Raw genomic sequence first — 18,161 nt, 5'->3', positions numbered from 1 at the left:
TAACTGCATTGCAACTTATGGATAGTATGTGGTTCAAGTGTCCTGACTTCTTGAACAAGCCTCCGGAGCCTGAAGCATGTGAACTGTTCGAACTAATAGATCCCGAAATGGATGTGGAAGTCAGGCCGCAAGTGACTGCTCTCGCTACCCAAATCGAAGCCGGGGGACTTACCTCTAAACGTTTTGAGCGTTTTTCCACATGGGACTCCTTGCTAAGAGCAGTTTGACTCTTGATTCACCAGGCACGTTCTCACAGGTCAGGCTCCACAGACACATCACAGCACACATGTAAAGGATGGCATCAATGCAGCAAGCCTCGTACACCTGAAGAACTTGCAGCTGTCAAGAGCTTGATCCATAAGATTGTACAAAGAGACACATACCCAGATGAGTATGCTGCTCTTCAAGTAAACAGAGAAGTGTCTAGTTCAAGTTCAATCTTGAACCTTGACCCCTACATGAGCAATGGTCTGTGAGAGTTGGTGGACGTCTCAGACATGCTTCCCTTGAATCAGAGTTTAAAAACCCTATCATCCTGTCGAGGCAAAGTCATGTAACCAAACTGCTTGTGAAACACTATCACATGGAAGTGAATCACCAGGGGCGGCTGTTTACAGAAGGTGCAATTAGGGCCGCAGGAATGTGGATTGTCGTAGACAAACGTTTAGTCAGTTCTCTCATCCCTCACTGTGTAACATGCCGCAAGCTAGAAATGTAGAAGATGGCTGACCTCCCTCCAGAGCAGCTTAACACATCTCCACCTTTAACTTATGTGGGGCTGGATGTATTTGGACCGTGGACAGTGGTCACTTGACGCACTCGAGGAGGTGCACAGCAAAAGGTGGGCCATACTGTTCACGTGTATGAGTACCAGGGGCGTACACATCAAAGTTATGGAATCCATGGATACTACCAGCTGCAACAATGCCTTGCAAAGGTTCTTTGCAGTTAGAGGCCCAGCAAAGTAGCTCAGGTCGGACGGTGGCACCAACTTTGTTGCTGCTAGTTTGGGGCTGGACATGGGACATCCTGATGCAAAGTGGACCAGCATCTTGAAGTATCTCCAAATCAATGGCTGCACATGGGAGTTCAATCCCCCACATGCATCCCACATGGGAGGAGTGTGGGATGATCGGCGTGACACGCAGAATCTTGGACTCCATTCTTTTGCAAAATAAACAAGCTCATCTGACACATGAGGTGCTTTGTACTCTGGCAGAGGTGTCAGCAATAATCAATGCAAGGCCACTGGTACCTATCTCATCGGATCCCTCGGCACCAATCTTACTTTCCCCTGCATGCTCCCAAAAGCCAGGGCTATCTGCTCCACCAGGAACCTTCGATGAAAAAGATCTGCTGAAGTGCCAGTGGAGACAAGTGCAAGTGCTTGCAAATGAATTCTGGAACCGCTGGAGGAATGAATACATTAGCACTCTACACCCAAGATGCAAGTGGCACAGGACACATCGAAACCTACAACCTGGAGACGTGTTGTTAAAACAAACATAATTTGCATGTAATTTGGTTAATGGCTAGTGTTGGGGGCGGCGCAGTGGTACTGTGGTTAGCACTGTCGCCTCACAGCAAGGGTCTTACCGGGTGCTCCGGCTTCCTCCCACCATCCAAAGACATGCAGGCTAGGTTAATTGGTGTCTCCGAAATTGTCCTTCGGTGTGAGTGTGAGTGGTTGTTTGTCTATGTGTGGCCCTGCGATGGACTGGCGACCTGTCCAGGGTGTACCCCACCTTCCGCACAATGTAAGCTGGGATTGGCACCAGCCCCCCGCGATCCTGTACGCAGGATAAGTGGTTGACGATGGATGGATGGGTGGCTAGTGTTAGCTCTTGTTGGCCAGCTGTTTTGTAGCCATACAGCAACTTTATTGTTTGTTTGTTTATTTTCTGCCTTTCGTTTATTTCAGTTTCATTCATAGGTTTTCACCTGTCAAGCATGAAGAACAAAGTCAATAAAGGAGCAAGGCACTCACTTCCTGGCTCGTGAAAATTGAGTTTGGCTGGCTGTTTACTTGCGTTGACATACAAGCTGTATATAACACGTAACGGGAACAGTACAACACTAATAATAAACCTTTTACAGACATTTTAACTTGTTGTAGCACATATGTAACAAAGGAAATCAATAATAAGGCAAGTTAAGGGTCCTGGTGTTGTGCGTCCTGGTTCACCGGCAATGCTAACATAAGTGGAGCAGAGCCATCAGTGTGATGTAACACCTGCTCTTCTGCTAAAACAAGGCAAAATGTTTGCTGTCTATACATTTTAAATCAGAGACTGTAGGAACATTTATACCCTCTGTCTTGTACTACATTTCTTTTGCCTGAATTTTATAAATAGGACTAGGGCGCCCTCTATACGGCTCTGGATGGTGATGCATTTTTTTTTCCTTACATCCGATAATTCTCTTTCCATTTCCACTTCTTCTTTGCCTTCCCATGTACCCATACCTCCTCTTCTTCTGTCTGCCCTCATCTTTATTAAGCTGCTTCTCGTGTCTCTTCCTCTCTGCAGTTCCTGGTTTGAGCTCCATTCCTTTGCTGCAGCAGCAGCAGCAGCAGCATCCTCACCAGCAGCAGCGTCACCTTTCCAGAAGGGAAGGCTTGGTCACTTTGCCCTCCCACAGACCCCTGGAGCGAACACGCTCCGAGCCTCCGCCCTACAGCCACTCGCCCCTTACTCTGCATACCAGCCATCACTCACACAATCAGCACCACCTGACCCAGCAGTACTACAAGAGCGGGCTGGAAAGGTTCAAGCCGAATGCACAGCTGAGCAAGGTGAGATGGCGCAGGCGTGGACACTAGCATGCTGCACACAAATGAACAAACTAGTTAGTTCTAATGCTGAACAAACTAGTTAGTTCTAATGATGACAGTGGTGGTTCTAATAATTTGTTATCGTCAGTTGTACACAAATGCACATTAATAAGAGATTCAGCAACTGTAAGACTTGTAAACAATGCAAAACTTGTACCTTATATTAGCCGACAAGCAAGTCCATTAAGAAGCCTCGTCTGACACAGATCCCATCGGAGGAGATGGACCTGGAGGAGATCGGATCAGGATCTGGTTCAGGGCCAGGATCCGTGTGTGGATCAGAACCGGGCTCAGTGTGTGAAGACAGCTACTGCAGGAGACAGAGCACTGCCAGCACAGACTCAGTTTACGACACAGAGTCCACTACCTCTTCACGGGAGAGCTTGATCGAACCCTCACATTCTCTCAGTCAGGTACTAATATAAACAAACAAACAAACACACACACACACACACACACACACACACACACACACACACACACACACACACACACACAGAGCTTTGCCAAGGAATGATGACTTTTCCTTAAAAGAAAATCTCCTTAGTGCTTTAATATTCTTTTTGGTACTGGAAGAAGAAGTATTTTGATGTATGACCTCAGTAGCATAACTGTTTGTTTTGTGCACCTTGATGGTACTGATGAGTATCAATTACCAGATTCACAGGCCATGCATGTTATGCCCTCCAATAAATTGTTTAATATTTAGAATTTAGTTTTTAATTGAATTATTGATCATGTCTACCTTTGTAAACGTGCATCCCCTGTGCTAATGTACAAGAATTCACTAGTTTAAGCCATCAGAGGGCGCTGTAGCTTTATATACAGTGTGTGTGTGTGTGTGTGTGTGTGTGTGTATATATATTATACATACACACACACGAGAACATTATTGTGGCAGCATACTTGGCAATGCTGACTTTTCTTCATCAGTTGCTTGTTCTAGACAAGCAGTGTTAAATTGACCAAATAATGAGTAGTTGCAGTGTACTAAAGAGAGGCATTTGACTTATGACTATGTAGAGGTTTACTCCAGTTAGGTTTTGCCGTGTGCTGGTGCTGATGAATGCGCCTGTTCTTCTCTTTACTCACGGACCTTGGAACCACAGAGGCAGGTGATCCTTAGAACAGGTCTCCAGCTGGACCCTCTAGGTGTACCTGCTCTCATTTGGCCTCACCAGCCTCTGGTTCGGACCCAGTCCTCCCCAGCCTCCACCTCCCTGCCTCCTCCTCAACATCCACCTACCACCATACCTTCCCTATCTCTGACCAGCCCTGCTGCAGACATCCAGCTACGCTTCACCACAGGTGAGGGCCACCTTTGTAATGAGCAAAATATGAGCCATGAATCATTACCTGGTGATGTATTTTAGTTACAATTCATGTACAATTGGATCATGAAATGCTGAAGGAGGAAAATAAGGTTAAGAGATTGTGTGTGTGTGTGTGTGTGTGTGTGTGTGTCCCTAGGTCTTGTTTATGACGCTCAGATGCAAAAGCACCAGTGTACCTGTGGGGACAACAGCCGCCACCCTGAGCATGCTGGGAGGGTCCAGAGCATCTGGTCCAGACTCCATGAAAGAGGTCTCAGGAGCCAGTGTGAGGTATAGCTCACACACAGACACACACACACACACACACACACACACACACACACACACATACACTACACATACTGGCAGTTGCATTCCCCCAGAGTCAGTATTATATGCAGTAAATATGTCTGTGTGTGTGTGTAGCGTATCCGCAGTAGGAAGGCCACTCTAGAGGAGCTGCAGTCAGTCCATTCTGAGAAGCATGTGCTTCTGTTCGGCACCAACCCGCTCAACCGCCTCAAGCTGGACAACCGCAAGCTGGCTGGTAATTATGATGAAAAAGCAATAATTATACTGTTATAATAATACTAATAATATAAACATCCATGACAGCTGAATGCCATAAATTATTTCCTGCAGGAATCTTATCTCAACGGATCTTCGTGATGTTACCATGTGGAGGAGTTGGGGTGAGTGCCACGCGCGCATACACATACACACGCACAGATGTCACAGACCCCCTTAAAACACAAGTCATGTGGGAATCTTTCCACTTATCTAATTGCATTACTGAACAGCAAACATTACATGGCTGATTATGCCTCATTACACAATTAAGCTAATAATGCTACAAATTGCTAATGCTATTGTTTTTGGCCAAGGTAACTTTGAAACGCAATCAGAGGCAAATCAAAGGCTGTACAAAGGTGAAATGTGGAAGAAAGGGGGTATACATAGAAACTGCTGCTGGAGGGGTACGTGCCAGTGAAACTGTATTTTATTTGGAGGGAGTGGGTGTGGGCAAACATGGGAATGAGAACTCAGGAAGATAAAATGTGTAGGAAGGGATCATAATAGATTCAGTTTCACAAGGGGCTATGAGAGAATGATGATAAAAAAGGACCTAAAGATGTTTTCTCCTCCGATATGGCAAAACACAGACAATGCCTATGAGAAACCGTCGAAGCACAATCAGAGGAGAGGCGGTAGGAAAAGAAGAAGGGGGCTGGGTGTCAGTTGATAAGACGACTGATCTGCCTGGATTTCCGGGCCCTTGGCTGCTCTGGTGGAGAGGGGTGATTGGAACAAGATGGCAAAGTCTATGATAAAAGAGAAAAGAGAAAGAAAAATTCCTTTGATTTCATTGTCCTACCGCAGCACACCACCAATGTGAGTTGTGAAACATGGACTAACATTGAAACACAAGACAAGGTTTATAAAGACAATAGATGCAACAAAGACAAAGTGGATGGGGAATAAAGAAGTCTCTCAGCGATTGTTAGTATTCACAGAAGTTAAATGTCCACTGTCAGGTTTTTCTTTTTTTATACACTTAAAGATTAATTATTCCTGTCATTTAGTGTATCAGAATAAAGGAAGTGCAGTCAAAAGTAAACTTGATCTAGTTTGATTAACGTGAATCCTCGTAGACAGAACTGCAAATAGTCAACTCCTTACTGGCCGAGCAGCTAGACCAAATAAAATGTGGTAAACCTGCGGGCTGAGGTTTTCCAGTGGGACTGTCAGGTAAAAATCTGCAATCTGGTCTGACTGGCTTTCAGTAAATCTTTCATGGGTTGAAAGTCCAGGTTTGATGAGTCTGTTAAACTAATCATAAAAAACAAAAAAATAATTTTTAAAAACATGCAGAAACTTTCTAACCATTCAAACAGAAGTCAGTTTACATCTGAGGCTGACTTTTGAACTGATTTTACATATCTCCTCACTGTTTTACCTACAGGTAGATATCGATACAGTCTGGAATGAACTTCATACATCAGCAGCTTCCCGTATTGCTGCAGGATGTGTCACAGACCTGGCACTGAAGGTGGCACAGGGAGAGCTGAAGGTGTGTATTTGTTAGCAAATACCTTATCAACAAATACCATGTGCTTTCTAAAGAATTTCAGATCTGTGGGGTAAACAACTATTATACAGTATAGTAATGTTTTGGTCTGCAGAATTTAACATACAGCATATACAACACCATTACCATGTGTAAGCTTAAAGATGTGGGCTGTAGTGGCTGCTGAAAGCAGCAAGGTGTTAAAGTTTTTGCTCTCCTTTCACAGAATGGCTTCGCAGTAGTGAGGCCCCCTGGACACCATGCAAACCACTCCTCCCCTCTGTAAGTACAGCAGCATACACACACACACACACACACACACACACATATACATACATACCAGGAGCCAGGAGGTCTCTGCAAACTGTTTCAAAGGATTTATTACAGATCAGCTACACTCCTGAGCAAGAGAGAGAGAGTGTGTGAGAGAGCTTATGTCTCTCTGTCTTAATGTGTGTGTGTCTGAGTTTGTGTGATATATTCTACCTACCTTCTAACTACCGCCTCTGCTCAGTTTCTTTTAAACTTTCAAGACACAGAGCAAAGCACCTAGATGCAAAGAACTGTGCTTGTGTGTGTATTTGTGTGGACATGCATATTTGTGTAAGTAACCACATTCAGCTGGGACTGTGTGTGTGTGCTCAGCAGTGCTTCTCACTGGTTATTTATGGGACGATAATGACTTTTCTTGATGAGCAGAGTTTGGACAGCATATATGATATAACGTCCACACACGCACGCACTCAGTTTACGACCCATGCTGACACTGCTGCTTCCAACATTCCTCTATTGTTTTTCATACATCAACACTTTCTTTGCATACCTTTTCTGTAGACAGTGAGTGTTGTGGGAACTGCTGTGCCAAGTTGTGAGTTAATTTCTCTGAAATCATCTCACACGTCCTGCCAGCTATTTACACTATGTTATCATCTAAAATGTGAAGTCAATTTTATGATAAGCTTGGTTTTCTGTTTGTCACAAAATGTGCGGGTTCTGCATTTCTCGGGAGTGCAAGATTTTAGACTCAGCATAAATGTTCTAATGTGAGAAGCCATTTTTGTTTGTCAGCAGTGGAGGATGAAATACAAAACAACTTGAAATGAAACATCCTCATTTGTCATATATTTCGCAGTAAATGTTTGCCTGGCAGGACTTTCTCTCCATGACTTGCACATTAAAGTCAGGGCTGTGATTGCCACAACCTGGACTGAATAGCCACAACAGAACTGGAGAAACATCTTAGAGGTTCCTAAGGTCCATATGGTGATTCTACGATATTAATTTGCTGAAGATGTCCTGATAAACACATGTGGCTGCCTCTTTTCCTGTCTGTTTGTCCACAGGGGCTTCTGTTTCTTCAACTCTGTGGCTATTGCTGCCAAACAGCTCCAACACAAACTCAACGTCAGCAAGATCCTCATCGTGGACTGGGTGAGGGCTGCGTGACCTGGTCCCCACATGGACCGGAATAAACAGACAAAAACACACATGCACAGGCACACAAATGTATCGCGGCCACAAGCAAGGCCCCAGAAGCAGAGCGGCCCTCTACAGTAGCACTCCTATTTGTCATTTAGTTCATTTAGGCACCGTTATCTCTGGTCTCCATGTGTGATCTCAACTGTCACGTACGCTTAGAATTGACACTGAGGCATACACACTGTCATATGAACACGCACCCGCACACATGCAGAGACTGATCCACAGCCAGGTGGTTGTCTCTGTTCACCATGTGTGTGTATATGAGCCTGCATCATGTCTTTACGCACGCCGAGCTGACATATTGCTGCATCAAACAATAATTACTACCTGCTTCATCAAAAAACCTCTATGATTTGCTGTTGAAGGTTTTACAGGCCTTGCTCTCTGCATTTTATGTTTTTATTTATACTTAGAAGAAGGACAATGAAGTTCTTATAACGTTTTTTGTGAGTTTTCAGTCAGTGAACAAATATGTGAATCCGTCAAGGTTTTATTCACGTGTGAAATACCTACTGCAGGGTCCTTGGCAACTTCCTAACCTGTTATCCAATCATTGTCCAGGATGTTCACCATGGCAACGGCACCCAGGAAGCTTTCTATAATGACCCAAATGTGCTGTACATCTCCCTACACCGCTATGACGACGGCAACTTCTTTCCTGGTAGTGGACACCCCAGTGAGGTGGGTAGTCTTCCACCGCCGTGCAGTGTTTTTCTGCTTTTGTTTGTGTTGTCATGGTGATCTCTGGGTCTTTGTGTATCTCTGCATGTACCTTGATTCTTGTGAACACGATAGCTTGAGAACAACACATGAGAAAATAGCACGCTTATAACACTGGTTCTCTTCGTAGAGTAGATGATCTGAGTAGATTCTGGATATACAATACAAATATTTGTTATTTTACTCTCTAAGGATACAGAGTTCATAGAAATACCACCCATGTCTCTTGTGAAGATAGATATGTTGGCATAGAAATATTTGGTAATTACGTGATTCCAGTGGGACATTAGGGAGCTTAAGAGCCTTGTGTTTAGCATATACTTGTCAAAACAGGGAGAATTATTGTAACAATAAATCCAGGAATAATCTACAAGATTTAAAGCCCCAATTATAACCTCAATTTGGTCATGATTGATTTTCATGATCGCAGAGTCTGAACTGCGTGGGGAGAGAAAAAAAATGGAACGATATGGATATGTTATCTTGCAGCGTACAGGCGTTTAGGATTAAAATATCTTGCCAATGATTGGGCCTCAGACCAGTCGGAGCTGTCACAATTAGATCAAACTTATTATTTTTACTTACACCACTGGAATCCCAGCAATGTGATCTTGAGCTCGTTACAATATGAATCCCAACACAAAGCGCTCGTCTGCGAGTTTAATCCGCAAAAGAATTTTCAGCGTCATTTCAAATTTCTTATAGTTTTAGTGTTTTTCAGGCTTAACATAAATAACTTACAATTTAGAATATCATATTAGCTGAAAATGCTGCAAATGCATTTATCCAGTGAACTCACCGTAAGCCTATCACACTTTGATTTTGTGTATCTACTGTTTATTTCCCTAGTTCTAGTTTACGTCCGGGCTTTGGATCAGAGCTTCACAACAGGATGTGTACAGTCCAATTGCATGCTTATGTTTGAATACAGGAAATTGTGATGCCTATGAATTCTGCCTGCGGTCTTACCAGAAACCAAGTGTGATGACTATCCCCAGTCAGATGAATTGACCCCAACCCACGGTGGCATCCACCACCCATTCAATCCCCCACATCCCCTCCTCTTATTCTCCCATCCTCCCCCACAATAATGAGGATAAAATAGTCAATGTTTTCCCATAAAATCCCCTGATGAGGGACGGTACATAAAACGCTCTGCTGGCTTGGATGTGGCTTTGCCTTAAGTGGCCCCTCAACCTCTGTTGAGCAGTGTGGTAAACCTCTGGAGTCTCGCTGTCCCCCGTGTAGGTATATAACACACCATGGGGTAGGGGTGTGATGTCATAGCCATAACAGAGAGTGCAGAACACCACACAGAAACCAGTGAAGGCCTAATCCAGTCCAGCAACTCTTGAAACATGAAAGAGAGAAAGAGGACAGAGAGGAGCGCAAGAGACTTTGAGCAATAGCAGGAATTGTGTGTGTGTGTGTGTGTGTGTGTCCGTGTGTGTGTGTGTGTCCATGTGCACGTGCGTGTGCGTGTGCATGCGGGTACATTACCAGTTGGCAGAGGACAGGAGACCTCATGTGTTTTTCGTTTGCCCTGTGAACATCCCGTCCACTGAGAGAAGAATGGAGACAGACGCTTTGCGATGCTCGTCAGCATTCTTTCAAACATCCTCTCACACCCATACGCACATACGCATGCACGCACACACAAAGGAAATTACCACGCTTTGTTGCCAAGAGTATGTCAATCCACCTCTTCAGTCTCCCCTCAAACTGACACATTGACTGATGGTGAAGGGCTTAGAGAACAGCTAAATGGCTGCTAGCAGGACTACAAAGAGAGAGGAATCCTTAAAACTTCTTTCCAAGACCCGGGCCTCAGTTCACTCTCTGGCCCAAATATGTGAGGTCAAACTAAGAGAACCTCCATTGACTCTGCCTGGCATTTGGGAGGATGCACCAATCTCAATACAGCTAAAAAGAATTCACTAAAATCATTTACAGTAGTATACCATGTATGTTTTATTAGATGTGTCATACATACCAAACCTATTAAACTTCCATATACAAAACACACAGCAGAGAGTCATTCCAATTATATACAAACAATATATTTTCAATATATAAATAGAACATTTCACAAAATACCGAATGTGATTCTAATGCGTTGTTTTTTATATGTCAGGCAACAGTTGCCAAATGTGAAATATTTCCCAGTATAGCTGTAGCCTAAAGCTTGGGAATCATAAACGGGTGTAGCTCTGTTGTGGCTCAGAGTGATTTATAAGGCCATTTGACAAATTGTATCAAAATCAAAATGGAGGGACAGGGGTGTTGAATTAATAGCCATCCGTCTTTCATTTAGGAATCATAATCACTCCCTGGTGTTGCCTTAAAGACATTCAGTCACTTTTCCTCGATTGCTGCAATGCAAGGTTTTGCAACAGGCATGCTGATTTTTTGAACATTTGACACAAATCTGTCATCGTCACGCAGTTTCTCAACTTTCACTGGGACTCATTAACTTTCTTGACATTCCCAGAGTCTCACTCTCTCTCTCCCCTCTCTCTCTCTCCCTCCATCCAGGTGGGAGCAGGTGCAGGCGAGGGATTCACTGTGAATGTAGCATGGACAGGGGGTTTGAACCCCCCCATGGGTGACGCCGAGTACCTGGCTGCATTCAGGTAAAGACTGAGCTCAACCTGTCTCTATCAGCCACATTATCTTTCATTCCATACTGTAGTGCTTGACAATTTAAAATCTAAAATTAAGGGTCTGTTCTGGTGTTGTGGCATTTTCAAGCCAATTTGCTACAAATTAGGTACATTTGCATACATCACTGTCGACCATTCACAAAAGCATAACATGGTTTTAATATTGGTGAGTATGTTTCAGTACCTCAGAGGCCACCATAAGTTTTCCACCACTGAGAATATTACATTGGTATCTTATACCTTATCAATTAGTTTCATGACAGTGACATGTGTCCGGGTTGATGCGTTCAAGTTGGGGTTGAAAGCTCTGTGACAGAAGGGTCAGCAGCCAACTTTTTAAAATGCAACGATTAGTTGTTTACATATTAAAGAACAGTTTGCAGGCTACCAGTAGGTCACTACGTGTTGCTGACAACACAAATGCATTTCAGTCCAGTCAAATAGATAGATGCCCCTCTTCACTCCCACACAAAACAATAATTTGCTAGTCAGCTTTCAATCGAATGAGTTCCGTCATTGTCAAGGTTGTGATTGTATGCCGTCAGTGAAGCACTTAGTTACACAGTTAGTAAGCTAGTATAGCTAATAAAACCACCAGATACACAATGACTGCAGAACATGGCCAGGTCAAGAAAAGGCAGAAAACACTTTGCTTTCATGAGGAAAATTCTCACCAATGTGAATCACAAGTGTGTGTGTCAGGAACACAAACGTCATTATTTTTCTGGTTGAAACCCACTTCCCATCTTCACTGCAACACCTGTAAGATATACTTTTTACTGTATTATCAAAGTTCTTCAGTGTAAGCAGGTGTCTATTGCTACTGCCAAAGCACAGACACTGACACAGGAGTATGTTATGTCTCAAACATTTTATTTGGTCCTCTGTGCACTCACACATTCTCCAACATTAATTCATCTGTACAGGCCGAGCTTCTGGCTTCACAGCTCGCTCGCTCATGCTGGTCTCTTCCCATACAGTCCTTGTTACAGTCCGACAATGTTTCAAGTGCAGTCACTTCCAGACACTTCGGCTGCCTGTGTGTAAAACAGGCAGACCAGTAGACATCTGAGGTCCAGCACGTTACTGCATTAAACGGAGAGCACAACTAAACAACAAGCAGCAGCTGAGATAGTTCTCTCCCTGGCACTGCTCACCTCAGCCACGTTCCCACCTCTCCCACCTGCACCTGAAGGCCAACCACGCCCACCTTCACAATAAATTATAGTGTAATGTCGGATCTTGTATTATCTCAAGCAGGTTTATATCTGATTCCTGATTTCCTCTGAGAAAAAAATGGTTGGCAGTAATCTAATAATGTCAACAATTTATGTCAAATGGACGAAACATTGATATGGCAACGCTATAAAAACAAACCAAACACTCATGTGTTAGTGAAACACCTTTGCTCTCACCACATTTTTCATTTCATTCAAGCTATTTTTTTCCTGAATGAATAAAGTTCTTGCTCCGCACTACTATGAACTGAAAGAGTGTTTCCGTCAGCAACACTGGCTAGCCGCCAGATGATTAAACAGTATGTGAGCTCTACCCAATTCTGCATGCAGCAGACACAGTGGGTGGGCCCCTCGTCAAAGGAAAGATGCTAATGAGCTAACCCATACTGGCAAAATCCATAGAGCCAATAGGCAGGCTCGGAAACACTAAGTCCAGTGTTTACTGGAGCACTGGATGCTAATTAAGAAACAACTAGTCTTTTCCTGAGAATGCGTCTGGTTTTGGTATTTTTCCTCCAGTTTGGGAAATGGCAAGTGTTTTCATGTGCAAAACTTCCTCAGTTAACCACACTGTAGTACTGTACTGTATTGTGTGTTACCCCTAGCAACTTTGTCCTGTATCAAAGCTCTTTGTAGGAGTCTCCTGGTGGTCCAGTGGTTTGAGGCACATACCATGTAGCTCTGATGTCCGGGGTGCATATCCGGCCGAAGACTTTTGTCACATGTCATCATGGGGAACAACCCCATGTTTACTGCCACTGTCAACTATCTAATTAAGGCAAAAAATGTCCACAGTGATAGCATAAATGTTATTTGGATTTTCAAAACTGCAGCGAGATAGTCAAGAGTTTTCAGAAGCAAAGTGCATAAAACAGCACAGGAGGGATTTCTGTAAAAACATACACAAACAAATGTTCGAATAATTTGTCAGTGGACTTCGCCGTCATTCTGTGCATTACGTGGTGCTAATAAATGCACAACACACTACAGACAAAATTTAATGCATCATTGGTTCACGTTTATGCAATTAAGTATCTAGTCCGGTGCCAGTTCTGTAATTCAATTTGAAAACATGATTTAGACGGCGGGGTGTTCCAGACTGTGTGTTTCTCTTCGGCATGGAACAGAAAACTAGCCAGAGTGTGGTTGTTGATGATGTGTGTCTGTTTTTGGGTGTATGTTAGTGACAGGGGAAATATTGTGGTCGAGAGTGGTGGTGGGACTCTAGTACAATCAAGAGAAAGCTCAGCTGCGTTGAGATTAAGTGTCATGACGTAGTGTGTGTGTGGAGGATTACTAAGGTGGTCAGAAATGAAGGTCAGTCTAATCACCGGTAGCACTGCACATACATAAAATCTAGTTTCAGAGGAAGAGCATGAGTATGTCTTTATTTTAGCCTGTTGCTTAGCATGTATGTGTGCATGCACATATTTTCATGTGCATTGCTAGGTGGCTACTGACGAATGACAAACTGGAGGAGAGGAGAGCAGAAGAGAGGAGAATAAGTGGGGGGTGCATTGTTAGGGAATCCAAAGGCGGCGTAATTAGGCCCAATGGATCCCAGATGGCTGGCTGTCAGTGACGTGAGAAGAGGGACGAGCGCCTAATAGGAACCAGACGCACACAAACGCCTTTGAACTGCCGCTGCGAGAGAGAGTGAGAGAGAGCGAGAGAATCAAACGCGGCATGGGCTGTGCGCTCTTGCTAAATAACTGGCAGCAGGAGAGGAGAGGAAGTGAGGAGGAGAGCATAGAAGCGAGGAAAGTGGTCTCCCCTGAGTAGAGTGTACACTATGTGGGCTTCTCGGTCCAGATATGTCACGGGTCTCATTTTTATCTACGTGTGTCACTTGCAAAAACAGAAACCTTTCAGCCACTTGCCTAAAGTTGTGGGATTTCTTTAAAACCTTTGCTTGTTTTTGAACTTCATATATCAAGGAAAGAGCTTGCTCTTTTTTCCGCAGTGCTCTGCTTCACATTTAAACAGTTGCACACACTCACACCTGGGCGCTACCCCACCTTCTAGTGTTGGCCACGTACCAGCAGCGGATCGAGAACAGAGATCAAGCACTTGGAACATTCAGGCCTTTGATAATTTATCTTTCATCATTTTCAAATGGATGGAGTTTACAATGAAGTAAATGGCTGCAGTTAACAATCCAGAAAAGTCTTACGTTGGACCAGTGGTCGCAAATCAATCACCTCCACTACGCAGTGATTCTGTTTGTTTTTGTTTTTTACTTTACAGGCAACTTATGATTCTATTGAATACAATAAGTAATCTTTTTAAATCTGTTCTTACGTTAAATCAATCCCACAATGACTTCCTCCCTTGCATTATTATATTGTATTCACTGATCCAAGTTCTGATTTATTTTTTTTTTTTTCCACAAATCATAAACACCTGTTGAAAACTTGATTTGTAATTTCAGCTAGGCCACAGGGCTTGAATGAAGGTAACATACGATACAGTACTTGGTTTACAGCGCGCTGTTTCCTCTCTCCCTCCTCAGAGCCGTGGTGATGCCCATTGCCCACGAGTTTTCCCCAGATGTGGTGCTGGTGTCAGCTGGCTTCGATGCTGTGGAAGGACACTCGTCACCACTGGGAGGCTACAAGGTCACGGCCAAGTGTAAGGCTCAGTCAGCCACTCTTTCACATGTGGCACACATTCACATACTCGCAGACATCCATCAAACTTATTTATACATATATATCTATCTTTTTGATATTTATACATATCTATTTTTACCTTAGAATCAATATCTGGTTGTTCTGCATCTTATTTTGAATGCAGTGCAATAGCAGTTACCAAGCTTAATAGGTAGCTCCAACTAATATTTGGGACAAACTGCAGAATTATAAAGGTTTAATTATAAAGGGTGGTTATTTCTCACAGACCGTTTTCAGGTGGATAAAAATCTACAAAGCAGGAAGCACCACTCTGAACTAATTATGGTGACACCGACATGTCAACGTTCACAACAGCTTTGTGAGTTAGAGGCTGGTGTGGAAAATGACTAACATTCACTAAAACTTAAACGTTAATTGTTTAATCTCGTTAATCAATATTTAGTGAGGAAGTCATTTTCTGGCTTAACCTGTGTATGTGTGTGTTTGTGTGTTGCTCTCTACCAGGTTTTGGCTTCCTGACCCGTCAGCTGATGTCACTGGCCGGGGGTCGGGTGGTACTGGCTCTGGAAGGGGGACATGACCTCAAAGCCATCTGTGATGCCTCTGAAGCCTGCGTCAGCGCCTTGCTGGGCATGGAGGTGAGATGTGTGTGTGTGTGTGTGTGTGTACCTTACATGTGTGTGTATCTGTGGAGATACACAGTATGTTCCACCCTCTAACCACTCACTTTGGGTTGTGTCCCAGGTGGAGCCTCTGTCGCAGTCCGTGTTGGACCAGAAGCCTTGTGAAAATGCTGTCCAGTCGCTGCAGAGAGTCATCCAGGTTCAGGGTGAGAACTGACATCTCAACACAACACAACCTGTAGCATCCAGAGCCCTCAGCAGCACGTCAGTGAGAGGGTTTGCAGCACAAAATATATATATACATGAGTCTGCAACACAATGTGCTGATCAGTGTGAGAATAGTCTATGAAAGACAGCACTCCAGTTTTCATCCTATATGCCCATGGGAAGATGTTTTTTAGTCCTTTCCAGTTTCCAGTTATGCAAACCCTCCGCTCACCTGCAAAGCTCAGAATGGGAATCCACCGTTACCAGCAATTACCTCTAAATTAATTCCAGACTTGCAACCTGACTAGAAGGCTCGTCAGATATGTTCTGAACGGGTTGCTGGGCAGCAGTACAGGCAAAAACTGTAGGGCTGCACTGGTGCTAGTGCTTTACTGTTGGAAGCACTTAGAAACAAGTCAAAAGGTTTTCTCTGCCTTCACTTGCTGTTTCCATTATTCCTCTAAATTTGTTGCCATCTTTCTTTATCTAACCTGCAACTGAACAGTTTCTCCTTTACTTTCCTCCACCTCCTTTATCTGTCTCAGTTGCCTTTACTTCCTCTAACACCTTTCAAATGTCACAATATGAGAAAAATATATTTTCAACAGCTTCAAAGAGAAATCATTTGTTTTGGCCACGCTGTTATTGCTCTTTGGTGTTGGCTTAAGTACATGCTTTATTTGAAGATGAGACATTTTATATCTTTATATCTTTTTATGTGAAGATGAAAACCATATTATCATCATTATCTCATTACTGCTGTTTATGTTCTCCCAGACGCAAATCCAAAAAATGTGTATACGTGTATTTTATATATGGATATAAATTACTGTAAAGGACAATATTGTTTTACTTTTATATGTTACTCTATTCTAATATAATTTTAATGATTTGTTATGTTCTGTGTGTTTAGCATTGTACAACCTTGTGTTGTATAATGGTAAAAAAATTACCTTGATCCTTGAGAAGTACACCTGTTACTGTGGTCCAGCTTATTGTTACACCACCATGTTCACCGCTTATACATAGGAGGATTGTCACGTCGATTTTTATTAATGTAGCCCCAAATCACACAGGGCTTCAGCATCCTCATGTTTAGACCCTCAATTCAGACGAGGAAAACTCCCCATAACATCTTTAGCGTAAAATAAAGGCACCTCAAGAAAAACATCAGGAGGTGGGATGGCAAAAAGTCAGAACAGTTACATGTTACAGTTACAGGGGTTTCCAGTAAACATATCAGGGCGTCCAAAGAAACTTGAAAAACTTTAAAATCTGAACTGAACAGATGTTTGCTTTTCCTACTACCGTGACGTTATATTTTACATAAAAAAATTTGCATTTTGATTTAAAAAATAATTTTTGAATATTTATCAAGTTAGGAAAATCTTTTTTTTTAATTTTTTATCCACGTTTCTAGTTTGATGATTCCATCAGTTACAATTAACAGAAAATAATTCTATTTTCACTTGAAAGCTGTCGAGTCCTTTTTGCATTTCCATTCTCTATAGCTTTGGTCTTTTTATTGCTCCACTTAGCACCTCCCTCTGTCTCCTCATCCCTCCTGCTCTCTGGCCACCTCTCCTCCTTTACACCCCTGTCTCCCATCCCTCCCTCCAGCCGTCCCACACACAGACAGACACACACTCACACGCACACACGGCCGCCCTGGCTCCAATTATCTTCAAACACTTCTCTGGCACACGACCTTCGCAACATCCCCTCTTGATTGCGCACAAATGTTATCCCAACCAAATTAGATTAATTAAAAATATTTGCAAAGCCACAAGAATGTTAAGCCCATAATTTAGGCCTGGGGTGAAATATATGTGAGTTGCATGCACAGCCAGAACACACACACGCTCACAGATGAACCCATTTGCAAACACTGATTGATTTTACTTCCACTGTGTGTCACAGAACTCGGGCCTGGAGACCCTGAGAGAACGGATTGAATTTGAGTTTACATTTCTGAAATGATCAGCATGGATATTTAGACCACGGGCTGTTTATATCACAGTCAGTGCTTATATTTGGATCAAACGGCTACAACTGGCGGATCAAACACCAAAGGACTGCTTTTTAATAATGCAGTACAGGCACTTCCCTCAAGGAACAATTCAGGATGAAAACAACACTGAAATACCGACAACTGAGGCCATTAATCTTTCTCTCTTTCTCCGTCCTTCCTCCTCTCCCTCTTTTTTTACCTTCTTGCTTCCTGCAGGTGAGTACTGGCAGAGTGTGAAGGATTCTGCCGCCACGGTGGATCTTTCCTACCTGCTGGCGCAGAGACGACGGCTGAGACGAGACTCGGACAGCGAGGCCATCAGCGCCATCGCCTCGCTGTCGATGGGAGCTATCACCTCTGACAAGTAGGG

General features: G+C 43.4%; 1 protein-coding gene across 4 annotated transcripts in view; it reads left to right on the top strand.

Moving 5' to 3' along the window:
* Positions 1–18,161, top strand: part of LOC119885727 (histone deacetylase 7-like) — a 49,243-nt gene that overhangs the window by 28,558 nt on the left and 2,524 nt on the right. For 3 of the 4 annotated variants that reach the window (XM_038695928.1, XM_038695931.1, XM_038695930.1), the window contains exons 10-24: positions 2,529–2,794; positions 3,001–3,246; positions 3,943–4,141; positions 4,304–4,437; positions 4,573–4,693; positions 4,789–4,838; positions 6,110–6,217; positions 6,441–6,496; positions 7,558–7,645; positions 8,258–8,377; positions 10,952–11,049; positions 14,830–14,948; positions 15,455–15,588; positions 15,695–15,779; positions 18,008–18,155. In XM_038695928.1, the coding sequence (XP_038551856.1) occupies positions 2,529–2,794; positions 3,001–3,246; positions 3,943–4,141; positions 4,304–4,437; positions 4,573–4,693; positions 4,789–4,838; positions 6,110–6,217; positions 6,441–6,496; positions 7,558–7,645; positions 8,258–8,377; positions 10,952–11,049; positions 14,830–14,948; positions 15,455–15,588; positions 15,695–15,779; positions 18,008–18,155 (1,972 nt within the window). The remainder of the gene's footprint in view (positions 1–2,528; positions 2,795–3,000; positions 3,247–3,942; positions 4,142–4,303; positions 4,438–4,572; positions 4,694–4,788; positions 4,839–6,109; positions 6,218–6,440; positions 6,497–7,557; positions 7,646–8,257; positions 8,378–10,951; positions 11,050–14,829; positions 14,949–15,454; positions 15,589–15,694; positions 15,780–18,007; positions 18,156–18,161) is intronic. The other variant, XM_038695929.1, reaches the window with a different exon arrangement.

Source organism: Micropterus salmoides, unplaced genomic scaffold (assembly GCF_014851395.1).
Source record: "Micropterus salmoides isolate LMB-PRFRI ecotype aquatic unplaced genomic scaffold, ASM1485139v1 Ms_hic_scaffold_4, whole genome shotgun sequence".
NCBI lineage: Eukaryota > Metazoa > Chordata > Actinopteri > Centrarchiformes > Centrarchidae > Micropterus > Micropterus salmoides.
This window is presented reverse-complemented; position numbering and strand designations above follow the sequence as displayed.